Raw genomic sequence first — 25,971 nt, forward strand, 5'->3', positions numbered from 1 at the left:
GTTATGTCCCACATGTGGCACGCAACTCTGCCAACCTCCAGCCGCGCCCGGAGGGGAAGGGGAGTATTGTAGTGGATTCCTCCCCTACAAGCACCGAACCTTCTCGAATTCCCCAGCCTACGCCTCCAGCGCCGCCCACAGAGCGGGGGTCAACTATCTACCCACGCCTACCCCCGCCTTATAAGGCCTGACACCGCTGTGACCAGCTCTCTTTTCTACCCAGTGCCACCAGCAAGCAACACCTCCTCCTCCGCGCCAGCCTGGTGGCTGCCGCTCCCGCCAGCGACCTTGGCGTCCCTCAAGCCGCGTGCCCTCACTCTGGGCACCCTCACCACCCAGCTCTCTCTACTCAACTCTTATTACCATGCTACCTACCCAGCAACAAGCTGCATTGTACATCCAATACAATATGTATACAGTGAGCACATTGTGAGTTTCCTTTCTCCATCCCATCCTGAGTGTGAACCAATATCGCATACCCCTACAAGCCTAACAAAGACAAAATAGACAAACACAAAGAGAAATTAGACAACTGGCCACATACACTACGCTAGTCATTTCTGTTTCCGAGATGAGGCGCGATAGTTTATCTTATCTTTTTGGTTTATATATCTACCTTCCATCACTCATTAAGAAACTTCTTTATATTTTTACTTCACTAAATGCGTTCCTTCGAATAGCACAATAAATAATTGGTATTTTGATAATGTAATAAATAATTTTGTTATCTTTACTTAATAAGAGTATTTACATTAGAATTGGTGTCTAGATATATTTTGGAGAACAAGTTGACACAATAATGAGGTAGCATCATGGCAGGAATATTGGAACAAAACAAGCGCCCACTCCCCGTCGTTATTGGCGTCGCTGCCGGACCCCTGAGAGATGACCCCAGCCTAACATTATCCTCACTTGTCACTGCACAAACTCAAGGTACACTACACTATAATATCAAGCATCTTTCCTTCGCTATTTAATAAACTCGCGAGTAACAGCTAGTAAGGGATTTTGGGTTTAAATATAGCGGTGCGAGTGATGGCGCGCTGAGGCTTCACAGCAAATCCTTGGTAGCACTGACGCCTGAGACACTGCTTTATAATTCCTTGTATTTGGCTCTAGCATTCATGTTAGTGTTTGTCACTCAACAGAATTGTAATGTCAGAGCTTATATGTCAAGGTGATTATTATTTTGAAGCTGAATCGTTGTAGATATGAGAATTAATTTAATAACATTGATCTCAGATTTCGTACAAGTGTATTTTTGTTGTACTGTACAACAACAGTTTGCCTGATATTTTATTCACCTTATAATTGCCAGCTGAAAAAGAACAGAAAATTGCTTAAACTTTGATTTTGAGGGAATATTCAGTAAGAAGGTTGAGTTACTTATGGTACACCAATGTATTTTATATATTTCCTTTTTATTTCATATTCGCAAGTTTACTTCCTTATCCATTATTTAATTTTGAGGTGGTTTTGTTTTGCAAAGATGTTTCTTCTTATAATCAACTCTTAATATTTGAATGTCTTAATTTTATCCAAACCTTTTCTTTTTCAGAAGGATCTTTTTTATTTTAATTATACAATTATCACAAGCAAATCTTTTAGGAAACTATGAAGTTTATTTTTATGCCAAGTTGTACTTGGATTAAGGTACCAATAATTTAAAGGAAACTCGGCTGTAGACAAATAAATTTGTAGTGCAGAATGTTAATGAATAATGAGGTGATATTTTTTTTTATTAAAGTTGTAAATTATATACTGGTTATGTCACCATTTTTATTAAATTGCAAATTTTTAAATCACTCGAGTTTAAAGAGGAGAAATAATATGTTCTTCACTGCTGACACACTTCACACAATACATGGAGGAAAGCTTTTAAGAAATACTGTAGTGTATATCACTAATTTAGGAACAAAAAAGAAACAAAATATTGCTTTATAGTGTGTCTACATTTTTTAAAGGTTAAACTTTCAGTAAAAAAGAAAGAAAAGAAAAATACCTTCCTGTCATTTTGTCTCATCTTTTTAATTTTAATTTTTATTTTTTTTTAAGTCCAATCCTCATGTTTTGGTTCTTAAGTTTTGTTATCTTCCTGGATACCAGGGCTGGTATACACAAAACTTTTAAGTGCTAACAAACAGTTGTTAAGGTTGACATTTTCCTGTTAAGCACTAATAGTACATACACAAAACTTTTAAGGGCCTTAATAGTTGTCAAGTTAAAAGACCTCGGGAGCACTTTTAAGTCTCGTAATAGTCGTCTATTAGTTGATACCCTGGTGAACCAACATCATCATCAGTGGCGACAATGCACTTTTCGGGAAAGGAGAGATATATTTAATGAATATAGTGATTCTGAACTCATGCAATACCGACTGAACTGTGCAGGTAACATGGCAGTGACTGATTTAGTGAGGGAATCACTATAAAGTAGAACTGGGAGGAATAAGGCTCTAACCCCAGAGATGAAAGTGACCATAACCTTGTATTATTTAGTGACTGGAAGAATGCAACTGTGTAGCAGTGATGATTTTGGAACCACTCGGCCTACCATCATATATTATATCATTAGATAGTTTATGCAGCTTGGGATTTCTTACGTCTGATAATACTGTATAGCACTGTATACAGTAGTGGTACATGACACTTTTTTATTTCCTATAACTTGAGGTGTAGTATTTAAAATTAATAATGTAAACGTTTTCACACAGATGGATTGGAACAATCGCCAGCAAATTTTGCAAAAATGGCAACCGTTTGACCTGCAACAGATGCAGCAGATTCAGCAGCAACAACTGCAACAGCAACACCAGTTACAAGCACACCAACAGCAGCAACAGCAACAACAGCAGCAGCAACAACAACAACAGCATCCACAGCCACCACCTCCACCACCACAGCAACAGCAGCCACAACCTCAACAACCACAGCCACAACAAATGCCTCAGCAGCTCCACCCTCCACCACCACCTATCCCACAAGTAGCTCCTAAAATAAGCAGAACTGGAGGGTCAGCAACTCCACACTGTCTTGTGTGTAATGTCCACCTTGGCATGTTTGCCAAGGGTGGTATGGAAGTCTTCTCAGAAAAGGTATACTGTACTGTACCATGATTAAATATACTGTTGTATTCTGTAAGATGAACCCTTCCAACACCAGACTACTGTAATATGTTCAAACCATGTCACTTATTGGAAGGATTCCCTAAATGGGAAGGTTGGCATTTTCTTAATGTATATATAAAATAAGACAATAAATATTTCACCTATAATTCCCAATCATCAAAATATTCATCTTATTTGGCACACTTGAGTATCAGGAATCCAAAATGATTGGTCACAGACTTTCTGTATCAAGTTTTTGGAGAGTTTCCATATCCCTTTGATACAAATCACTGTTTTCTTTTTGCACTACTGAAGTCAGTACCATCACTTTTGTGTTGTTTTGAGACATTTTAAGAGCAGTACACTTTGTCAGTAGTGGACAATGTTCCCATTACTGGATCTTACTGGCTTAGTTCACTAGTTTTACCAGATAAAAAGATGTCCCTTTTTGGCAATATCTTTTATTGAGAAGTCCCTTACGGATTGGGTTGACTCTACTGTAGTGTACTTTATATTGTAGAAAGAGAGCTCATTGTGTAACCTAATATTTAATCATTGTCATGTAAATCCTGCATCTTGATACTCAGATTTCCTAAATAACGTACATCCTCTGTGGTCATGTAGAAATGTATTACTCTGAACCTCAGTCAGTTTATCTTGATCAAGAGGACATTGATTTTGAAATTTAACTCATTCTGTTACTCTTTTTGAACAGGTCATCACATCCTTAGGTAAGATGCAAATTCATAATGTCCTGGGCTCCATCATAAACCAGGAACTGAATGCTGCTACTGTTCACTCCAGCATTGTTTGTAAGAAGTGTTTCAAACTTCTGGATGACATTGATGCTTTGGAAGGTCAACTGGTCAGCATGAAACGGGTAAGGAATAGCTTTCTCAGTTACTAAATGTTTAATGATCAGCAAAAGATTCTGTATCCGACAGTATTGTAAAAATCTGGTAAAAGGCACTGTATTATGGTACAGAAAAATGCAGATTAACATTAACCATACAGAAACTATCAATGAAAATTACCGAGTTCATTGTTAGATAATTAGATTAAAAACACCATTTCTCAGCTCAGCATTTTAAAGCCTGGTTTCATTATACTGTATAGCATTACCAGTAATTAAGTTCTGGTTATTAATGTGTGCATGTTACTAATATATGTGTTATCAAGCTGAGAAAAGGAAAACTAGATAGTGTATTTTATTGTGATTTAAGATGGATGAAAGACAAAGGAGAATTAAATATAGTACAGTAATTACAACAAGACTAAAACTTAAGAAGACAGATAAGATAAGATACAGTTGAGAAAGAGATGGTGATAAAACATTTAAGAAAAGTAGATGATAAAGGTGGGAGAGAAAGGAAGTACTGTGCCACATGATTGAAGGAAGGTTGTTTATGACCCATTGTGGAAAGGGAAGGTGGTTTATGACCCATTGTGTAACTGGAAGGTGGTTTTTGACTCATTGTGTAACTGGAAGGTGGTTTTTGACTCATTGTGTAACTGGAAGGTGGTTTATGACCCATTGTGTAACTGGAAGGTGGTTTTTGACTCATTGTGTAAAGGCAAGGGTAGTAAGAACAAGTGTATGGTAAAGTATATGGGAAGATAGTACTGTAATTGATTATTTAAGAAGTATTACAGAAATGCTCATAGGCCAGGAACAGTATATGATGCATTCACAGATTTAGCAACACATATGATAAGGCCTATTGGAAAAGCCCTTTGGGAAATGTTGAACAGGTATACAGAAGCTTGTTGAAGGCTTAGGAGTATGGAACTGGTGCATGTAGGATAATTAATGTTAGTCGGTGAGTGAACGGTTGAAGTAACAGAAGGATTGTATGAAGTGTGTGTGATATCACCCTGGATACTTGATGTCTTCATGCTTTCATTAATGCACAATATGAAAATAAGAATAGATGATTGGGGTGAAACATACATCATGACACAGAGTGAAAGCTTTGTATTGTATTTATTGTTTGTGGATGATACTGTGCTGTTAGCTGTATCTTACATAGTGTTAGAGAAAATTATATACCTTGTTTTTGCAAAAAAAAATTTTCCCCATTGTATTACTGTTTGCTGAGCTACGAGTGATGCAGGTGATTTTTTTTTTATTAATCTTACTATACTAAGTTTTTTTTCAGGTAGTGTCTAGTAAGTACACAATGACATTGGCTTTGGTAAAAAAAGGACTTGTTGGGAAAGCTGTTTTGGAAGAACCTTCCAAACAGCCTACTCCTCCTCCCCCGAAACCAAAGAAGCCTATGAAACCTCCCTCAACAGGTAATAGTTGATAGGGATTATTTTGTCGAGTTAAAAATAGGATAGGTTTCTTGAATCATACTGAAGAGGGACCAAGTATCACGTAACATCTTGCACTGACATATCTTAATATTGTATTCCCAATAATCCCACAAGAACAGTACAGGTGTGTATATGTGTAGTTTTTATGTCATTTAATAGTGTAACATGACTCAACATATACTTTTTGTTTCCCTCTATAATATTCAATATCTTGCTGAGGCTACATATACCAGTATATGTTTAGTTGCTATTGTTGTGGCAACATTTCATGCTTCTACAGTTTTGCTTTGTGTATTGTGTTATGACATTATCCACCAATTTTTTGTTAAATATTTGATTCTCTTTGATAACTTTAGGATTTTTGTTGGATGTTGCACATGGGAAAATACAGCTCAGGTCCACTTTTATCAGGGGTCCTGAGACCTGGCTTTTTCAGTCTCATAAACAATGGACTGTAATTGAGTTGCCTAATATGTGCTGTTATAACATGGGATTTTAAAATAAATCTATCTATTTTTATTGTGCCTCTATGGACAATATATCTGTGACAGCAAATGGAACTGTGTTTTACCTTCTGTGTCAGAGCAAAGTCTCAGTACAGTGGTCCCTCGATTAACCAACACAATTGGTTCCACAGAGTCATTCGTTAACTGAATCTATTATTTCAATGGGATATTAAGTAATTGGTTCCAACTCACAGAAAAAGTATACATACAAAGTACTGTATATTGGTAATAGAATTAACAAAACATCAAATATAAACTAAATACAGTACTGTACTGTACAGTATACTGTATATAATAATAAATAAAAAACAATAGAATACTATATTTTAACTTACCTTGAGGTGTGTGTCTAATTCCTGGCAGCTTTGTTTACATATCAAACAGCTGATTGTAAAGGCAGTCGATGATGACATGCCATATTCTTTACAGAGTGCATTGGTTCCAATGCCTTCATGTTTCATAATAATTTCTGCACTGTATATTATCACTCCACTGTAAACAAAGTTAAACTGAGAAGCGTTGGTGGGTGATTCGATCAGCTGAAGGGCACACAAAAACTGTTCCCTGTGCTGTCTATATTATCAATATGTTAACTAAATTTCAGAATGACCAATAATTTTAATATAAAAAATGCAAAAATATTCAAGAGAACAACTTTCTTGATATTTACTCCATTGGAAACGAATGTAAACGTAAACCAATTACTGTATTGGCGGACTAGCCGATAGCTGATGCGCACATCAAGGCGTGTTTCTCATAAGGCTGTCGTTAATAGAAGTTTTGTTCGTTAATGGAACCGAAAAACCTTATGGGAGCTAATTCGTTAACCGAAATTTCGTTAATTGAACCGTTCGTTAATCGAGGGACCACTGTACATAGATACATGAAAAGTAATAAGGAAAATTGTTAAGATGATGAATTGACTGATAAACCATTTGTCCATTAAACAAATATACTTGGCTGTAGTTTGAAAATGATGAAAAAATATAATCAATTAATTCCCATAACTTTGCACATTTGCAGATAGTATACAACATTACATGATTATACATGTACAGTCGCAGTTAAAAGTTATCATCCACCCCTCCTACTACCATATCCTCGAGCTCAAGGCCTTTCTACACAACAGATCACAAGAGGGTGATTGAGGTATTGATGGAGGGAGAGCTAGGGTTTCTGGAATTCATCCACGAAAGGGAAGCTGTCATGTCATGATCATCCTTAGGTTTAGACTGTAGACCAAGTTCGAATAGTTTCCTGTTTACAGACCAGAAAAGACAAATATCACCATTCACTCATATCCATAAATTACAAAGCATCTCATCTTGAATCTGAGGTATATACAGTATATAAAGCTCTAAAGGATATAGTAATCTTGAGAATTATTACAAGTACATGTCTCAAGCCAGCACATGACCTCAGAGGAATCACAGCTTCATTATTCTTTGTGTGAGACTGTCCACTTCCTTAGTACTGTATTACAAAATAGGAATGAAGGGATGGACCACATGGAGTAAATTTAACCTTATAACTTCCGAGCTTCTTTAGGGTTGCTATACATATGACCAATATCCTCCTCTTTCCATAATATAACTGGCATTTGCATCTTGGACTATCCGCATATAGTTTGTAGATTTTAAATGAGGGATGGATCCTGAAATCCATTTATTTGATTGAAGGCCCAGCTAGCTACCCACCCACTTCCCTGTGGTATAGGACAGAAGTGGTTAGATTTGTGTAGAGCTGCAGGTGGTGAATTCCTGAAGTACTATCTTCTATGATCAATTAAAAATAGAAAATGGTCAGTCAGGGTTGCTATTTAAAAGCCTTTGGCTTCTCTGGCTTTGAATTGGTACAGTGTACTGTATTTGTATAAAAAAAAACCTTGGCTAGATCAAGGGATCCAACTGGAAATTTACATTTTACACTCAGTAATTTTTAAGTCCACCAGTATTGCAGCTTGGAGAATATTTATCTTTCACTGTGATTTTAATGATATGAAATTGTCAATGAGCTTTTATATAAATATTATGTGGCACTGATTTTTACAGGTAAGGGTCCAAAGCCTAAAGTCACTGGCAGAAGGGGCAGGCCACCTAAAGTGGGACGACCACGGAAAGCTGGTAGATTAACAGTCAAGTCTGGTAAGCTGGTTTTGAAAGGTGTTGATGAGAGTTTAGCCCCAGAAGTTGAATTGAAAGAGGAACATATCACATCAGATGAAGAAGATAACATTCAGGGGGATCAAGAAGAAGTAGATGAGACAGATGATGAAAATGGAACACATAACTGTACTCTATGTGGAAAAGTATTCCAGTCTAGGACTCTCCTGGCAGGACATATAGAATCACACGGACTTAGTAGTGAAACACCTAAATGTGATATGTGTGAAAAAAGTTTCTTGACTACTGATAGCTTGATTAAGCATAAGAAATTGCACAAAGGGAAAAAGAAAAATGGGAAACGAAAGCCAGGTTGTCAAGCCTTTGACATTACGCACATTAAGCAGTTTAAGTGTCGACAGTGTAGTAAAGTGTTTACAACTAAGAGCAAAGCAGAGGACCATGAAAGAACTCATACTGGGGAGAAGCCATTTGAATGTGACATTTGTGGAACATGTTTCCGTCAGAAGAGTAATTTATCTTCACATAAGAGGGTGACACATCTCCAAGAAAGAAGGTACAAATGTGAATTATGTGACAAAGCCTTTAAATGGAAAAGATTATTAAATGGTCATATAATGAGTATTCATACAGGTGAACGACCTTATAAGTGTGAATTTTGTGATGCTGGGTTTGTCTATCAGCAGCATTTTAAGAAACATATGAGAATACATACGGGAGAAAAACCTTTTAAGTGTGAAGTTTGTGGCAAGGCATTTAATTCATCAAATAACTGCAGGGCCCACATGTTTACTCATTCAGATAAAAAGCCATATGAATGTACTCTCTGTGGTGCAGGATTTATGCGTAAGCCTCTAGTGCTCTCACACATCAAGCAGCATGGTCATTTGGAGAATTTGGAAGGCTATGTTAAAGCAAATGCTCCCACAGCAGCAATAACTGCAGGGGAAGGTGGCAGTGGAGTCAACAATGCTAGAACCACAGTTTCTAGTAGTATTATCCGCAGGAGAAAATTGAGCCGCGAACCTACCCATGGTGGAGTGATGCACATACCTCAAGGGCCTCCACAACCCACCCAGGAACCTATACCTCATTTTATTCTGCCTAATAATGATAATAGAGAACCACCAAGTGCAGGAGAAGCCATGGGCTACATGTTTGGCACTTTTCCAGCTCAGGGTACAGTAGGTCATTATCCACCTCTAAACTTGGGTCAGTGGTGATAAATTCCACTGCTCTTTGCATAATATAATCCTTCCACCTGAATACTCTTTTATCAAGGGAATGATAGGTAATGAATCTTAGCAGTCTACCAATCTATTTGTATTGTGATTGTTTTATTTAAACCTTTATTCCCATACATTTAGTTGGATATTTGATATAACAACAATATTTTGTGACTTTGAATAGAAATGTGAAGACCGATTTACCTTTATCCAATTGGTTTTTTTTTGGATGTCTTTGTTCGGAATTATATTATCATGGTGTATTGTTTTTCTGGTGGAGGTCATCAATATCAGGCCTTACATGAAACACAATTTTTTATGAATTACTGTATATGATGGCCTTACCAAAACACATTACAGTACTAGTTTGGGGGAAAATTTTACCAGTAAAAGTAAGTCTTCATCTGACATTAAAGTGGAAAATCAATAAGTGCAAAAGATCAGGAAGTACTGTACGGTATACTGTATATTACAGTAAACATCTTTGCATCATTTAATGTACATGGAAATAAAATTTAAAATATTATTTTCTTATCCAAATGGTTTAACATTAATGACCAGGTTGTTATTATTATCATATGTTGTGACATAGTGATGGGCATTTAATGATGAAATAATGAGGGTGTGTGCTATTGGATGGTAATGTATGAGTGGTAACTTGTGTGCTCTATCTTGTTTTATCATTATACATGTAAATGATTCTTACGTTGTATTATGGACATTTCAGGTAAATTATTTGGTACAGAAAAAACTGTTTATAATTAATAGCTACTATTGTAATATGTTGCCTTTTTTTCTAAGATTTCTTGTATATAAAACAGTCTAACAATTTTTACAAAACAGTATATAAATTAGATTTCCCTACCTAATTCTTACATATTCTTTGAACAGAGTATATAAGAAACTTAAAACTGGCTGCTAATAAAGATAATAATAATTATAAGGATGTCACCTGTACCACTGACAGCCATCAAGTCATGCTCATGATTCCTGGTGAATATCTAGATACCCGGTAGTTGTCATAAATTTGACTCTGGCCGTATATAACAATACTGTACTGTAGTAGTGCTGTAGTTAAGAGCAAGTTATAAAGTGTCAGAATATATCAGTGTTTATATATTACTCCGTTCATATACGCATTTTGTATATTCCTATACAGACTTGTGTATGTGATTGTTTATACATGTGCACAATATATATATATATATATATATATATATATATATATATATATATATATATATATATATATATATATATATATATAGTTAACCCTCACTTTACGCGGTTAATGTAACCCGCAGGGTCCCGCGTAAAGTGAATAACATAACATATGGGATTAATTGAAATAGAGTCCGGGCCGACCCCCAAACTCCACTTTTTGACGACACACAACTATGTTGTAGTAAAAATTTTATCTTAACTTTATGATGGTATGAAAAAACAAGTAATATAGAAGAGGTTAGGTTAGGAAAAATAAAGGTTAACATAGGAAAAATAAAGGTTAGGTTAGAAAAACTAAAAGTTAGGTGGAACACTTACGGTAGTAGAAGAGATGGGTCGGCATACGGGGATGGAGGCTGGTTCCGAGGCAGAGGGCAGATTACTGGCCCTCAGGTGAATCACCATTACTAGGTGAATCACCATCACTGTCACTTACAGTTGTCAGGGCTTCCCTGACAAATCCCTCAAAGTCATCTTCACTGTCACTATCACTGGCTTGGGCTGGCTGTGGTGGGTTGCGGGCGAAGAACTCGGTTATGCTTTTTTGACGGCTGGTGTTTATGTTGTCTTGATACACCGTGATGTACGGCTCCATAGCCTGCACCAGCCGGGTATGGAAGACTTCATAGCGGTCATCGTCATTGTCGCGGGAAAGGAAGGACTTCATTTTCTCTGCACACTCCATGGCACCCTTAATATCACTATGAGTTAAACTGTGTTCTTCGGAGAATGACGCACCTTCTTCCTCCTCTTCACTGACGTGATCTTCTTCCAACATCTCGTCGGCAGTCACTTCAGGATCTCTGATCACCTCCAGGATGTCGTCGTTGGTGGTCTCGGAGAAGCCTGGAACTGTAACAGTCTGCGCAGCTTCTCTGGCAAGGTCCACTGCTACTGCAACATTCTGAACCTCACCAGTCACAGATTGACTCCTCTCACCTGGTATTCCATGCAACACATGTCTCCATGCATGACGAATTGTAGCAATAGACAGCTGATCCCATGACTCCACCAAGAAGTCCACAGCTTTCTTGATGTTAAATACTCTCCAGAATTGTTTGAACAGTATTTTTTGCTGTGCCAACTGTTGATCCTCATCTTCTTCGCTCTTGCTATCGGTGGTGGTGTCACTCAGGTTACGCAACTCTTCCCTGGTGTTGGTGTAGTCGTTCAGGAGTTTGAATTTTTTTGTTGAGAATGCAGCTTTTACATTACAGATTAACTCTTGGTCCATGGGCTGTAATATAGACATAGTGTTGGGAGGAAGGAAGACCACTTTTACGTTGGGGTGACGATCTAACAGTAGGGGCGAGTGTCCTGGTGCGTTGTCCAGCAGCAACAAAATATTGAATGGCACATTCTGTCGCTCACAGAATTTCTTTACATCGGGAACAAAACAGTCATCAAACCAGGAGAGGGACAGTGTAGAGAACATCCACGCCTTACGTGCGGTCAGCCAGTGGACATTTAGCTTGGTCATGTCCATGGTTTTGTAGGCGTGCGGCTTGCGTGCTGTGTGGATCACCGATAACTTGAGCTTACAGGTACCGGAGGCATTGGTGGTAAACAGGACGGTGATGCGTTCCTTCTGCATCTTCCGGCCCCGAATCCTGCTGGCATTCTTTACAACGAAGGACTTGGAAGGTAGCTTTTTCCAGAAAAGACCAGATTCGTCCATGTTAAACACCTGGTCGTCACTGTACTGTCCTTCCTCCATAATCTCACGTAAAAACGGAGGAAATTCCCTAGCCGCAGCACGGTCAGCACTCGCTTCTTCACCACCAATGTTTATATTGGTGATCTTGTTCCGGATCTTAAACCTCTGTAACCACCCAGAGGAAGCATTAAAGGGTTTGGGCTCTGTAATTCCCATCTTTCGTGCCACTGCCATGTACAGTTCACGTGCGTAGTCCTTAACAGAGCGCGTGTCGACCGCCATGTTCCGTCGCGCCTGACGCACCAAGTACCTCACAAGTAATTTTTCTGTCTTGAGAAGCACCTGGTTGTGAAAATACTTGATCATAGAAGCACCTGTAGACTTTGTGATCTTCATGTGCTCCTTTATCTTGGCTGCATCCTTCTTTATTGTTCGAATCGTAGATTCATTCACACCATGCTGGCGCGCCAAATCAACCTGCCTTGTTCCTTTCTCCAACTCTTGGATGATGGTATACTTCACCTCGTAGCTTAAGGAACGTCGTGTCTTCTTTGGCTTAGTGCCGCTGGGTCCAGGTAAGGAAAGGTTTCTCTCTGGGGGTGGTGGTCCGGCGGAAGCCATTTTACAGAACAATGGATGCACGATTACACGGTGTGGCCTTGAGGGATGAAACTGCCGCAGCTAGGTCAAGCGTCGTCTTTCCTCCCTCCCTCCCTCCCCCGGGTGGACACGTCATAATACTTTAAGCCAATTACAGCTAGCAGCAGAGGCGGTAGGGATGCATGGCCAATCACAGTCCGATACGTCATATGACGTCAGTGATAACGCAACAAAGACACACACTGCGCAACCTTACCGTGCGGCTTGCCCAAGCGGAGGGAGGAGGAGGGAGAGGCGAGGAGCACAGGCAGGCAGGCGGGTGGGGCGAATCTAAAAATAGCGTCGCGCTGGACACTCTCCGCGTAATGGGGTTCACGTACTGCGTAATGTGAGCACGTTAGGTTCTGGCAAGGCACCGCGTAAACGTGGAAACGCGGAATGCGGGACCGCGTAAAGTGAGGGTTAACTGTATATATATATATATATATATATATATATATATTATCTGGTTTTACGAGGTTAATTAAACCCATGGAGGTCCGCTTATAAATCAAAACGCGTAAAAAAAACAGAACCTATGGGATTAATTGAAGTAGAGACTGGGCCGACTGCCAGACTGCCAGACTACCCTTTTTTTGGCTATCGCCGACACAATACTGTACAATGTAGTAAAATAACATCTTAATTTTATGATGGTATGCACACACAATTAATATATAAGAGAAATATCAATAATATTAGGTTTTTTAACACTTACGTTAGTAGAAGAGATGACTGGGCACATGGGGATGGGGGTTGGTTCCGAAGCAGAGGGGCAGATTATTAGCCCTCACCTGTCTCTCAATCCACCACAGAGGCTAGCAGGGCCTCCTCCTCAAACCCCTCGAAGTCCACATCCTCACTATCACTGACTTGGGCTGGCTGTGATGGTTGGCGGGTGAAGAACTCGGTGATATTTTGTTGACAGCTAGCATTGATGTGGTCGTGATACAGCTGAACGTAGGGCTCCTGGCATTTCAACAGATGGTTATTAGACACTTTGTAGCGATGATTGACTGGGTCTTTGGCAAGAATGAGCTTCATTCTCTCGGCTAACTCGACTTTCTTCACATCAGCATGTGTTTGTTTCTGCTCTTGTTGTTCTGTTCTGTTGAGGTTGTCTGGTCTACCAGGCTTCTTTATTAACTTAATCTTAAGTTTTTACCTTTACAGACAAAATAACAAATATCATCAATTACATAACCTACAGTAATGGTTGAACTGAGATGGTTGCCTGGGCAATTCTCATAACCCATGTTCTTGGATAAAAACAAAAGAAAACACACATACACACACATGTTACATGCCTTATTTCAAGAATAATTTTTGTTGAGAAGCTAAAATGGTTAGAATAGTGTGTGGATGGTCATTTATTGCCATTTAAATTCTTTCAAGATGTTGTTTGGTTTAGAGGAATTACCACATCTGTCCTTCACTTAGCTAGACATGAAAGTCAAAGACTGTTATGCATCAATCTTTACTTTTTACTTTTATCCTCTTCACCACTGATCGGCTCGTTAGCTGCTTGGGCGATCGGTCACGTCTCTGTTACACACTGTTGGACTTTACACTCGGCACTACAATAGAGAAAGCACTACCTTGACTCTGAAGTAAAGTAATAAGTACTGTACTGCAATACTCAATGAACACATCTGCGGAGAAAGTTTAACACTGTCACCCATGCCTGTGACTGGGATCTAATGTGGTGCCTTGGTGAACCCCCCCAAAGCATGGGCAAACGAATCATCTTATGGTAAGATGCTTCAGAGAAGGGGGAATATGGTGGTTCAAGAAGATGACCAGCACCTGGGTATCTGTAAATCTGTTGGAATGGAAATGTTGGTAATTTTGTGACATTGAATACATGTCTACACTACTGTACAGTATATATATCACACATGAGATTATTAACTATTAAATTTTTAACATTTATATTTCCTTATACGGTTGTACTAGGTAAGAATACTTTATTTTTCAAATCAAGGCAAGATTTGAATATTATTTAATAACCTGTACTGCTGTATACTGTACTGATATGAGAAATATGTACCAACTTAGGTGCATCGATGTTTCATCAGAATACTTAGATAAGTGTACAATATACACTGACAGATCCCTACGCATAGTTTTGGATCATGGGCGTCCGCATTTTGGGGGGGGGGGATACAAGACAAGATCTGACATAAGTTTATTCAAAACAGGTATATACATCTATATAAAAGTGTGATCAAGTGTAATCAACCTAATTTCCAGTAATGTATGATCAGCAATATCACACATCAGTGTTATCACCAAATTATTATTCACTAAAATTATTATTGGATTAAACTTAAGCACTAAAAGGTAATGAAAATTATGATGACTTACTCAAAACATTAGCAGCATAATTTCAATGGCTAAGTAAATACTGCAGGTGGTATTCGCTACAAAACGATCACTCACATCTTTAGTGAAGGCTTTCTAACACCTAGTGATGCACGCAGAGCTTGTACAATCCAGACAAGCGTTCAGATGACATTATTGATCGAAGCCATGTCTTGGCACATCTCGGCATGCTAAATGACTTCTACTTTACAAGTGGAGGCTGGAAGTGTCAAGGAGATCAGTAGGAAACAAACCACACTGCTTCAAAAGAGCCGTCAAGGGCAAAGTTGACCGGAATCAAATGCGGTTTATTTCTGGGAATGTTGATGCTGTGTCCACATTTCAAACCAGGACTGCGACTCAGTAATTTATTGATGTTGTTAATGTTCAATGTTCTGGGTAATAAGTTCAATATACAGGAGCGAACACAAACACCTGTATAGATTTTGTAGGTTCGATTTACTGGATAAGAGATATGTACACAAGGGGAGTAGTGCCCTCCGACCTGTCTGCTTGTCAACTGCTCTATAGACGACGTATGGCAAGTGAGACATTAGCAGCTTCCATACGTCGCCAGGCACATTAATTAGGCATGTGGGACATTTTAAATATATTGCCACACGCTACTAGCTAAGCTGAATAAATAGTACATAAATGGAGCACATACATAATATAAATACAGCATACAGAATATACATACAGTTAATATCATTTAACTGTGCCACTTTTCCCTACATTCAGCAACCACTGGATCTTTTCCCACATTTCCACCACAGCCTGGTTTTGCAAGTGACATGCTTAATATACATGCTCTCATTGTAGCAGATTTCTGAAACACGCTTGTAACTGTAAAAAATTTCCATGGTAGTAGGCATAAAAAAAAAATAATAATAATAATTCCCCAATGGTACAGAATTCTGAGCTTTCCACTATACAGGTGCTCCTCTACTTAAGAACGTTCAACTTACAAACTTTCAGAGATACAAACATCATCACTGAGGGGGGTTACCTGCCAGAACAGGTGTTTAATGTGGATGAGACTGGATTATTTTGAAGAAAATTCCAGATAGAATTACCTAACATTACCTAAGAGGAGAAGAGTGAGCCAGGTTTTAAGGCTGTATTAAAGGGTATACAGTGGGGTATGCTATAACGAATGGATCCTACTACGAATATTCCTATAACAAACGGTTTTACCTATAAAATTGAGAATGCTATAACGAAGGCAACTCCTACAATGAACGTACAATTGTGACAATGAATCGTCCAAAGCGAGTGAGAAAGCTAATAACCCTTGAAACTAATTAAGAAATTATAAAGAAACGTGAGAATGGAAGAAGCATTGCGAAACTTAGTGATGTACCGGATAGCTAAATCGACTATATGTACGATTTTGAAGAATAAAGAGGAGTTAAAAACTGTGCAAGTGGCTAAGGGAATCTTTAGACTTAGCAAAGCAAGGTGTAATGTGATTGACGAGATGGAAAATTTACTCTTAGTGTGGATAAAGGAGAATGAAATGGCAGGTGGTAACATTAGCGAAGCTATAATTTGTGAGAAGGCTAAACAATTGTTTGAGGACCTTAAAGCCAAGACTCCCAGTGGAAGTGATAGTCCTGTGCCAGTGTTTAGGGGTACCTGCATGCTGAATAACACTAAGGTAAGATAAAGTACCGTATTTTTTACATTTTCCACAGAATTTTTTCAGTGTTAAGTGGTTGAATTTGGAGGCCTGGAACGGATTAATCCTATAACGAACGAGGTTCTGGAACCAATTACGTTCGTTATAGCATACCCCACTGTAGCTGTACTAAATATTCATAATCTTTCCATTTTTTACAATATGTTTGGTATCTACAGGAGTAAAGTTGGACTTACAAACAAGCCTCAGGAACATAACTCGTTCGGAAGTAGAGGAGCACTTGTATTTGTTTTGCTCTTATTATCATTTGTGAACACTTATATTAACGAATATTATACAGTGCAGTCGGCCCTTAACATACGCGGGTTTATAATACACGGATTTGCAAATACGCGGATTGCCCCGCCGGAGGAATATTCTGTACATTGAAGTAATTGAAGTACATTCAAATCGCGCGCCATTCAACTCGCACACGGCACTGAACACGGGACACCACCCGCTCCCGCAACCTCACACACAAACATGTATAGCTCTCCCTCACTCAGTCAGTCTCGCTGTAACCACGCTTGTGTTGACATCAGCATTGTAGTTGCAAAAATATTACATTTCCGTGAATGTATTATATCAAGCACAGTATGAATAGAATATCACTAATATAAGAGTATTTTAACCGAAAACTACTAAAAAAACGAGTAACATATCTTGAACATCGGAAGGCTAGGTAAAGTCTTTTGTTTTCATGTAGTTTATCCTAATTTACATTGAAATGCATTACGTTTCAGCAAAACTACTATTTATTTCTGAGAATATGGAAATGTAATATTTTGCTGAAATGACGTACGTATTACAGTGGAAAGTGACGAAAGCAATGACTCGCTTTCTTTCGTTCAAAAGATGTTACCGTAATCGCTTTTCGAATGGTTTTCAGTTAAAAAACTGTTGTATTACAATAATATTCTATCCTAATTCACTTGTGATGCAACAGTTTTTTTAACTGAAAACCATTCGAAAAGCGATTACGGTAACATCTTTTGAACGAAAGAAAGCGAAAGTCATTGTTTTCGTCACTTTCCACTGTAATACGTACGTCATTTCAGCAAAAATATTACATTTCCGTGAATGTAGTATATCAAGCACAGTATGAATATATCATTGTAATATAACAGTATTTTAACCGAAAACTATTAAAAAAACGAGTAACATCTCTTGAACATTGGAAGGTTAGGTAAAGTCTTTTGTTTTCGTCATGTATTTTATCCTATTTTACATTGAAATACATCACGTTTCAGCAAAACTACTATTTATTTCTGAGAATATATTCATTCAGGCACAGTTTAGGTAAAATATACATGTGCTGTAACATTTTTTTAATTGAAAACGATTCAAAAAACACGTACCCTCTAGCCCTGTTCAAGGAGAAGACTGGGAGGATCTGTTTGGTGCTTAAGACGATGACAAGGAAAATGATTTTGATGGATTTTAACGAAAATATTCAGAAAGACCCTGGCACTGTCAAAGAAAGTGGCTGCTGAAGGCTTCCGGGACATGGCAGAGGACGAGATTAGGGAGCTAATTGAAGAGCATGACACTGAGCTGACTGAGGAGGATCTACAGGAATTAGTAGACTCAGGCAAGAAAGAGGAAGCGAAAGGGAAAGAGGATGAGGAAGAGCACCAAGAAATAACGTTGGAGAAGTTGGGGGAGATGACCAGGAATATTGAGGCACTGAAAAACCTGGCCTATAGTATGGACCCCTCCATGGTGCGTGCCCTGAAATTCATGCGAGGGATGGATGACGTTTTCGCTCCATACAAAAACATCATGGAAGAAATGAAAGAAAGAGACGACAACTCCCCATCACCATGTTCTTTGATCACCGAAGGAGAGATTTAACACCATCAATCACTGGCGGCAGTGAGGAAGCAGCTAAATCCACCGTCGCCCCCACTTCACCACCCGTTATGGAATTGAGTGACGATGAGCCCGATGACCCCCGTCCCGTCGGCGAGGATAGGTACTGTACAGTAAAGTGAAATTTTTATCTCTTTTTTTTTAATAGCTTTTCTTGCCATGTTTATTGTTTGTAAAAATGCACAGCACAGTACAGTTCAGTACTGTACATAGGAAGTGGAGGTGCAGTTTTTCACAAAACATTTGTGTTCGTTGTCAGCAGTAGTGACAGGGAGGTGGCAGAGGGGGTGGAGGAGGCAGAGGAGGTGGAGGAGGTAGAAGAGGGAGGGAGGGAGGGAGCGAGTTGGGAGGAGTGGTGACCTTGGACGCGGGAGCAGGGACGAGTGGAGATGCCAGCCAGTACATTACGGGTGTATTAATTGTTTTTATAGCTATTTTTGCATTTTAATATTAAATATTGTACATTACGTTTCAACAAAACTACCATTTATTTCTGAGAACATGGAAATGTAATATTTTTGCTGAAATGATGTACGTATTACAGTAGAAAGTGGGATAAAATTGTGACGAAAGCAATGACTTTCTCTTTCTTTCGTTCAAAAGATGTTACCGTAATCGCTTTTCGAATGGTTTTCAGTTGTGGAATTATAAGGCTAATGATAGGATAGAATATTATTGTAATACAGTACGAGTACAACAGTTTTTTAACTGAAAACCATTCAAAAAACGATTACAGTAAAATCTTTTGAATAACGAAAGAAAGCGAAAGTCATTGTTTTCGTCTTTCCACTGTAATATGTACGTCATTCCAGCAAAAATATTATATTTCCATATTTATTTCTGAGAATACCTATATTCATTCAGTCACAGTTAAGGTAAAATATACTTGTGATGTAATATTTTAATGAAAATACCAGGTATTTAGAAATACGGTATCGTAGTTTTCTTTTGTTTCAAATTTAATTAACAAAGATTGATGTTTCAAATGTAATGAACAAAAATTTATGTCCAGTATCTATAAATAAACTTTAATAAATGAATACTTTATGTTTTACATCGTCCTGTGCATACCATACCATGCATTTGGCTACTTTGGGCTTGCTATGATGACACAAGAGATCTGCCCTGGCAACTGTACCGACACTCACAGCTGGTGATGCGTTGATGCATCGTTTCCATTGTTTACTGGTAGTTACTGGTAAATATTTTTCAACCTAACAAAACTATTACCCGTTTAGAGGTCGACCACCAATTTTTTGCCAAATAATTTGGTCCTAAAAACTCGAACTACACACAGGTATATACGGTAAATAAGGACATGGGGGCCAGGGTTTTTTTTTGGGGGGGGGGCAGCACATATACGCGGATTTTTAACATCCACGGGTATCTCTGTTACGTAACCCCCACGTATGTTAAGGGCCGACTGTATAGTGTTTATAATAATGTGTCGTATTGTACAAGACAAATTGTGCAGTTATTCAAATATCATATTACTGTTCTTCTAATTGAAAAAAAAATACAATATACAAAGTATTTCTGAAAATTGCTAATTTAACTGCCAATGCACACATACAGAAATAGTTATTATTTTTTACTTTTATCCTCTTCACCACTGATTGGCTCGTTAGCCGCTTGGGCGATCGGTCACGTCTCTGTTAAGCACTGTTGGCAAATACTGGGCATGCACTGGTCTTCAAAGAGCTCACACTCAGTGCCGTCACCACACACACTGGCAGATTGTTCCAAGAGTTCACAACTCTTACTCAGAAAAAATTACCCCTCACAGTTATCCAGACTTGTGGCTTCTTTAACCACTTGATTCCTCAAAGTTTTACCCGAGGCACTGAAAGGTGTTTGTGGAGAAAGATCAATGTAGAATCCCAGGCATGAACTTGGGCCTCCAGGTGAGGCTTCTGACTCCCACCCATCAGCATGGAAGTCTTGATAAGTTTATGATATGTTGCAAAGCAGAAAGGTGAGTAAGGTGGTTCTATTATGTGGCCTGTAGACATGTATCTGTGAATCTAAATAAAAGAGAGATACATACAGTAAAACCTTATTAAGGCGGATCCCGCTTAAACCGGACAAAATTATTCCTCCCCCCCCCCCAAAAAAAAAAAAAAAAAAAAAAAAAAGAAAAAAAGTGGGACACAATTTGTCCTAAGATAACATGTCCACCTGAGCCAAAACTTCAAGGGAGCAAGAGGGATAAACATCGTGATTCACCAAAACCACTCACATTGGTAAACAAAAGGATACATGCCACATGCTCAGTCATAAATTAGTATCACCTGTGATAACATCACTTCTGTTCTCTCGTTCTGTCAATTTTGTTTTAACGCCATTTAGACGAGTTTAACTATTTTTAAGCGTATTTGACAATGCCAGTACAAAAAAACCCTCGGTTAACGAACTCAATCCGTTCAAGAAGGTCGCTCGTTAACCGAAACCATTGTTTCAATGGGTTTTTGGGTAATTGGTTCCAGCTCACCGAAAATTTCCTAAATTCAACAAAAATGGTAGAAAAGTTCACTTACTTTGAGGTGTGTATGTAGAAGGCTCCTGGATGATGATGATGGGATTTAGAATGGGGGTGGAGGAGAAGGAAGAAGAGAAGGCATTGGGGTGGAAGAGAAGTCACCCCATGGCGCCATTTTACCCATAAAATTTTAGCTCTCTTCGTGTAATTCAAGATTATTTTCTTTAAATCAACACTGCACTGCATTATATATTGTCAATATGTAAAATATATTTCAAAATGACCAATGATTTGCTTGGAAACACAGAAAAAAAGCATTTAGTTGAAGAGAGTCTCAAGCAAGATGTTACCTCCAGTGAAAACAGAGAGAGACTAAGCCTGTTTTCTGTGTTAAGAGGCTGGATGCCGCGCGTTAAACTAGTCACTTTACCTTCAATTATATTCAATAATTGTTAAAATGACTAAAAAATTGAATATTAAACTTTTAAAATTATTGAATAGTATAAACTTCTTGATATTTACTAAAATAGTAAGGAATTTAAGCCCTAGAACTGATTAATGTATTGGCGGACTGATACTAAAGCTGGTTGCCCGGTCAGTGCAAGCGAAAACATGTTGAGGTCGGTTCGTAAGAACTTCGTTAAGTGAATTTTTTTTCGTTAACCGAATTGAAGATCCTTATGGAAGGCAGTTTTCGTTAATCAAAATTACGTTAACCGATGTGTTCGTTAAACGAGGGGTCACTGTACAGGTAACTCATGTTTTACGTGCGCTTGATTTAAGCGTTTTTCGAATAACGCGATTGTTCAATTAATACCAAAAGCTAATTTACGCGCACCTATTTTTTAAATAATGCGCTCAAGATAGTTTAAAATTGCCATGCGTATTCGCCTGGTCACCTGGCAGTGGAGTCGCATGTGATGCCTGGTGAGGTGCTTGTAAGTTATTACTATAAAGTCGCAGTCATATCAACATCAAAAATTTAATATTATTAATAATAATACTAATTATTATTATAATGTAATAATAAAGATTATTACTACTAATGATGAAGATAATGATGATAATGAAGTATTCTGCACAACAACTGTGATGGCGTCCAGCAAGTTTCCCACTTATTGCTTTCTCAGCTCACACCAGCACTACTTTTTCTCTGTGCTCTCATTTGCACTGTATGTTTATCACGTACCTTTTTAGTGTTAAATACTGTTTTCCCCATTGAGCATGTCTGGAAAACGTCCATCTGCCTCCTCTGGGGAGCCTAAAGCTTAAAATGCACGAAAAACAATTGCAATGGACGTGAAATTAAATGTGATCACCCGCCTTCAGAGAGGAGAGCGTGTGTCGGAGGTTGGCCTCGTGCTTGGTTTAAGTGAGAGCACTGTGCGGTATATGATGGTTCCCCTAACCTGTACCATTTACATGTATTCTTATGGATAAATTATGTTTAATTTATGCGGTTTTTTTATTAAACGGTGATTTTCAAGAACGTAACCCCCGAGTAAAACGAGAGGTGGGTGTATATTGCCTTTACCTTTGTAAGTACCAGTACAGTATTCACAGTGCATCTTATCATAATTGCATTAATCAATTCAGTCACCATTGACCTGCTAACATGGCCCTAAACGTGGAGGGGAGGTTGTAAAAAATAACATGAGAGTTAGGAAACTGACAAGAGAGACTGCAACATAGAGAGCCGTCATCCGCTGATACCAGCTAACCCATGCAAGCTAAGAAAGTGGCTGCAAAATGATGATGATAATAATGTTTCAATGTATTGCTATCACTCTTTACTTTTCCTAACATTTACTTGTGAGAGTCTTTTGTACTTGATGTTAACCCATATATTCTTCCTAAAATATTTTTTACCTCTGTATCCCTCTCAATATATCCTGGCTCTATCATACTCCACTTCCATAATCACGTGTCTTATATAACCAATTAATAACAACTAACCACCACAAGGATATCTCAAGTACTCTTTTGTACTAGTTTTGCCACCCACTGTTGGTGAATTTAAATACTAATAATATTATCATTCCTAATCTATGATGGTAACAACAGGGCACTCACCTCGTAGTTGTTGCAGTTGGCTTTCCTAAGACGTTCAATGGCTTGATCTGCAAAACTTTCACTTTTCCAATTTTTGTCACCTAACCCAACTAGGAACAGGAAGTGAGCATCAGCTTTCTCTATAGGGATAATTGTCTCTGGATGGTCCTCTGGGTTCTCCAATACTTCGTAACAATCCAAAACATCATCCACCAGCTGGGGAAGCATCATCCTACATCAGTTTATAGCATGGTGCAAAATACAGCACTACCTGTACTTATTATGTGGCTGAACTTAGTATTAATTACCCGAGTCTATAGAAAATCTAATGTATAAAGCAAAGTGTCTGTTTGTTTGTGGGGTTGTTCACTATTCACGATTAAAAAATTTTGATGCTAGAGCTGTAATTTGGCATGGATGTGAGTGCACCCCAGAAATATCACAAACATGGAACTATCTCATTAAAAAAACACGTCTATTTTTATGTTTTGCTGCTACTGTATATGCAGCCACAGTTCTTAAGATTGAACTGAAATTTGGAATACTTATGCAAATACAGGTTGTACCTCTCTAGTCCGGCAACCTCGGGACCTGACCGGTGCCGGACCATGGAAATTCACCCTTTTCCTGGATAGATAGTGACTTGTGCTTATGCTTGGAAGCACTAGCACCACTTTCTCTGCTTCATGGTCTCTTTGAAGACATATTGAAGGGTTAAATGTCGTACAGTAGCGTCTCAAATTTCGCGAGTTTTTAATTCAACGTTTTTTATTGGAACATAAAAAACTATTAAAAATTTTGACGGCGGAAACTCGAATTTCGATGGGTTTGAACGGTTCACCAACGTTCAGACGTGCACAATTGTGTAAACAGCGTCATTTCTCTTATGTACAAAGGATTCATTATTGTTTATTACTGAATGTCTTTTTGATTGAATTAATGTTTGTGTGCAAAATGAGCAATACAATTCATTAATAATACGTAAAATATTTAAACACACGAGGAGACGAGATGGCTTTGTTTTCATTGTTTACAAAACCAGTGACTGACTGGTTCCACATATAAAACTGAAGAAAATAAGACCCTGGTTGCAGCTGTAGTAAAATTAATATGGTTGTTTTAAGTAATGTTATTTAATGTTAATAAATGGAACAATAGAAGTAGCTAACGATAATGGTAAAGAAAAAAAGAGAGATCGCGTATGTAAGTGCGCACATGTGAAAACATATCGTCATTACTCTACATAAGAATATGAAAGCAACACTTATTTACCGTTCATATATATTTTAATTAATGTTTCTGAATTTTTTTATTGAATTAATGTTTGTGTGTGCAAAATGAACAATACAATTCATTAAAAATACGTGGAATATTAAAACACACGAGGAGACGAGACGGCTGCCGGCATTGTTTTCGTTAATGCTTACAAAACCAGTGGCTGATTGGTTTTACATATAAAACTGAAGAAAATAAGACCCTGATTGTAGCTGTAGTAAAATTAATGTAAAAATATTAATATGGTTGTTTGAAGTAAAGTTATTTAATGTTAATAAATGGAACAATACATGGTAAGTAGCTAACCATTAATGGTAAAGAAAAAAAGTGAGACTGCATGTATGTAAGTGTGCACATGTGAAAACATATCGTCATTACTCTACATAAGAATGTGAGAGCAACACTTATTTACTGCTCATATATATTGAAGGGTTAAATGTTGTACTCTGTATAGACAAGCAGAGAGGGAGAGAGAGAGAGAGAGAGAGAGAGCAGCCGAACTGCCGGATGTAAACAAACCTTAATTTCCCGCGGCTTTGTTGTTGTTTTTTTACGGGGATTAGCCCACCCGGGCATAGGTCACTGACACACATTGGGGCCTGAGGTGCGAAAATTTAATGCTCCTGTAATAATAATAATAATAATAATAATTCAGATAAGTTATTAAAAAAAGAAAAAAGAAAAAAAAAAAGCTGCCTATCTACCTATTGGACAAACTAAAATCGTTCCGGACCACAGAATGCTGGACTAGAGAGGTACAACCTGTAGCCATAACAAACCTCATAAAAGAAGAGGAGAAGAAAATAAGAAGACAGGGGGTTAATAAACATAAAATTATAGTCTAGTAAAGGTCATAACTGAGTGGCTCCAATTGTTGTGCAAGCATGAATGGGGACTGATCTTAGTCACCTTATCCTTACCTGTTATATCCAACGACCTTAAATATGGGACATCAGGTGTAAAGGCCGGTCTCTTAAGTAAAGTCAGTCTAATTAATAGCAAATGTCCACCAACAGTACACACACTCACTTACCTATGTATGCCAAGCTCCCAGGCCCAATTCACCATCTTGAATAATATCAAGTTTCCTGACTGGCTATGAATGATCCTATGGAAAGAGGTAGGGTATCCAAGGTGATTGGTTATGAGCTTCACTAGAAATGAGGAACTGATTCTGAGATGTCAATTCATAACCATGCATAGGCCAGGCAGCTCCTGCACGGTCAGGGTCAAATGTTTGCTCCCTCCCAAAGTGAAGCAGCATCGACCCCATATGGCATCACAAAATTTGTAACCAAGTCCCAGGTTGCTGATTCTGACTTTCTGCCTCATTTACACACATTGCAGGGTCTCAATTATTTCTCTCACTTTGACAACACTATATATATATATATATATATATATATATATATATATATATATATATATATATATATATATATATATAT

General features: G+C 38.1%; 2 protein-coding genes across 3 annotated transcripts in view; one reads left to right on the forward strand and one right to left on the reverse strand.

The window, feature by feature from the left end:
* The first annotated feature begins 829 nt into the window (after positions 1-829).
* LOC121863984 (zinc finger protein 37-like) lies at positions 830-10,385 on the forward strand. The gene is made up of 5 exons (XM_042362848.1): positions 830-933; positions 2,714-3,094; positions 3,822-3,986; positions 5,266-5,404; positions 7,983-10,385. Exons 2-5 carry the CDS (start codon positions 2,714-2,716, stop codon positions 9,275-9,277), a joined length of 1,980 nt encoding a protein of 659 aa, XP_042218782.1. The 5' UTR covers positions 830-933; the 3' UTR covers positions 9,278-10,385.
* A 3,081-nt stretch (positions 10,386-13,466) lies between these two features.
* Positions 13,467-25,971, reverse strand: part of LOC121863985 (acyl-coenzyme A thioesterase 1-like) — a 68,255-nt gene continuing 55,750 nt past the window's right edge. Inside the window, exons 8-9 of one of the 2 annotated variants that reach the window (XM_042362855.1) lie at positions 23,270-23,464; positions 13,467-14,622 (exon numbers count right to left, since the gene is read on the reverse strand). In XM_042362855.1, the coding sequence (XP_042218789.1) occupies positions 14,440-14,622; positions 23,270-23,464 (378 nt within the window). In that variant the 3' untranslated portion in view covers positions 13,467-14,439. Of the gene's footprint in view, positions 14,623-20,071; positions 20,742-23,269; positions 23,465-25,971 lie in introns of those variants that run through there. The other variant, XM_042362854.1, reaches the window with a different exon arrangement.

Source organism: Homarus americanus, unplaced genomic scaffold (genome assembly GCF_018991925.1).
Source record: "Homarus americanus isolate GMGI-L3 unplaced genomic scaffold, GMGI_Hamer_2.0 scaffold11187, whole genome shotgun sequence".
In the NCBI taxonomy this organism is placed as follows: Eukaryota; Metazoa; Arthropoda; class Malacostraca; order Decapoda; family Nephropidae; genus Homarus; species Homarus americanus.

Excerpts from the sequence above, each read along its gene's own strand:
- LOC121863984 (XM_042362848.1), top strand. The coding sequence starts at position 2,714 with ATGGATTGGAACAATCGCCAGCAAATTTTGCAAAAATGGCAACCGTTT. Across the intron at positions 3,095-3,821 it reads TGGAAGTCTTCTCAGAAAAG|GTCATCACATCCTTAGGTAA; the intron begins GTATACTGTACT and ends CTTTTTGAACAG. Across the intron at positions 3,987-5,265 it reads AACTGGTCAGCATGAAACGG|GTAGTGTCTAGTAAGTACAC; the intron begins GTAAGGAATAGC and ends GTTTTTTTTCAG.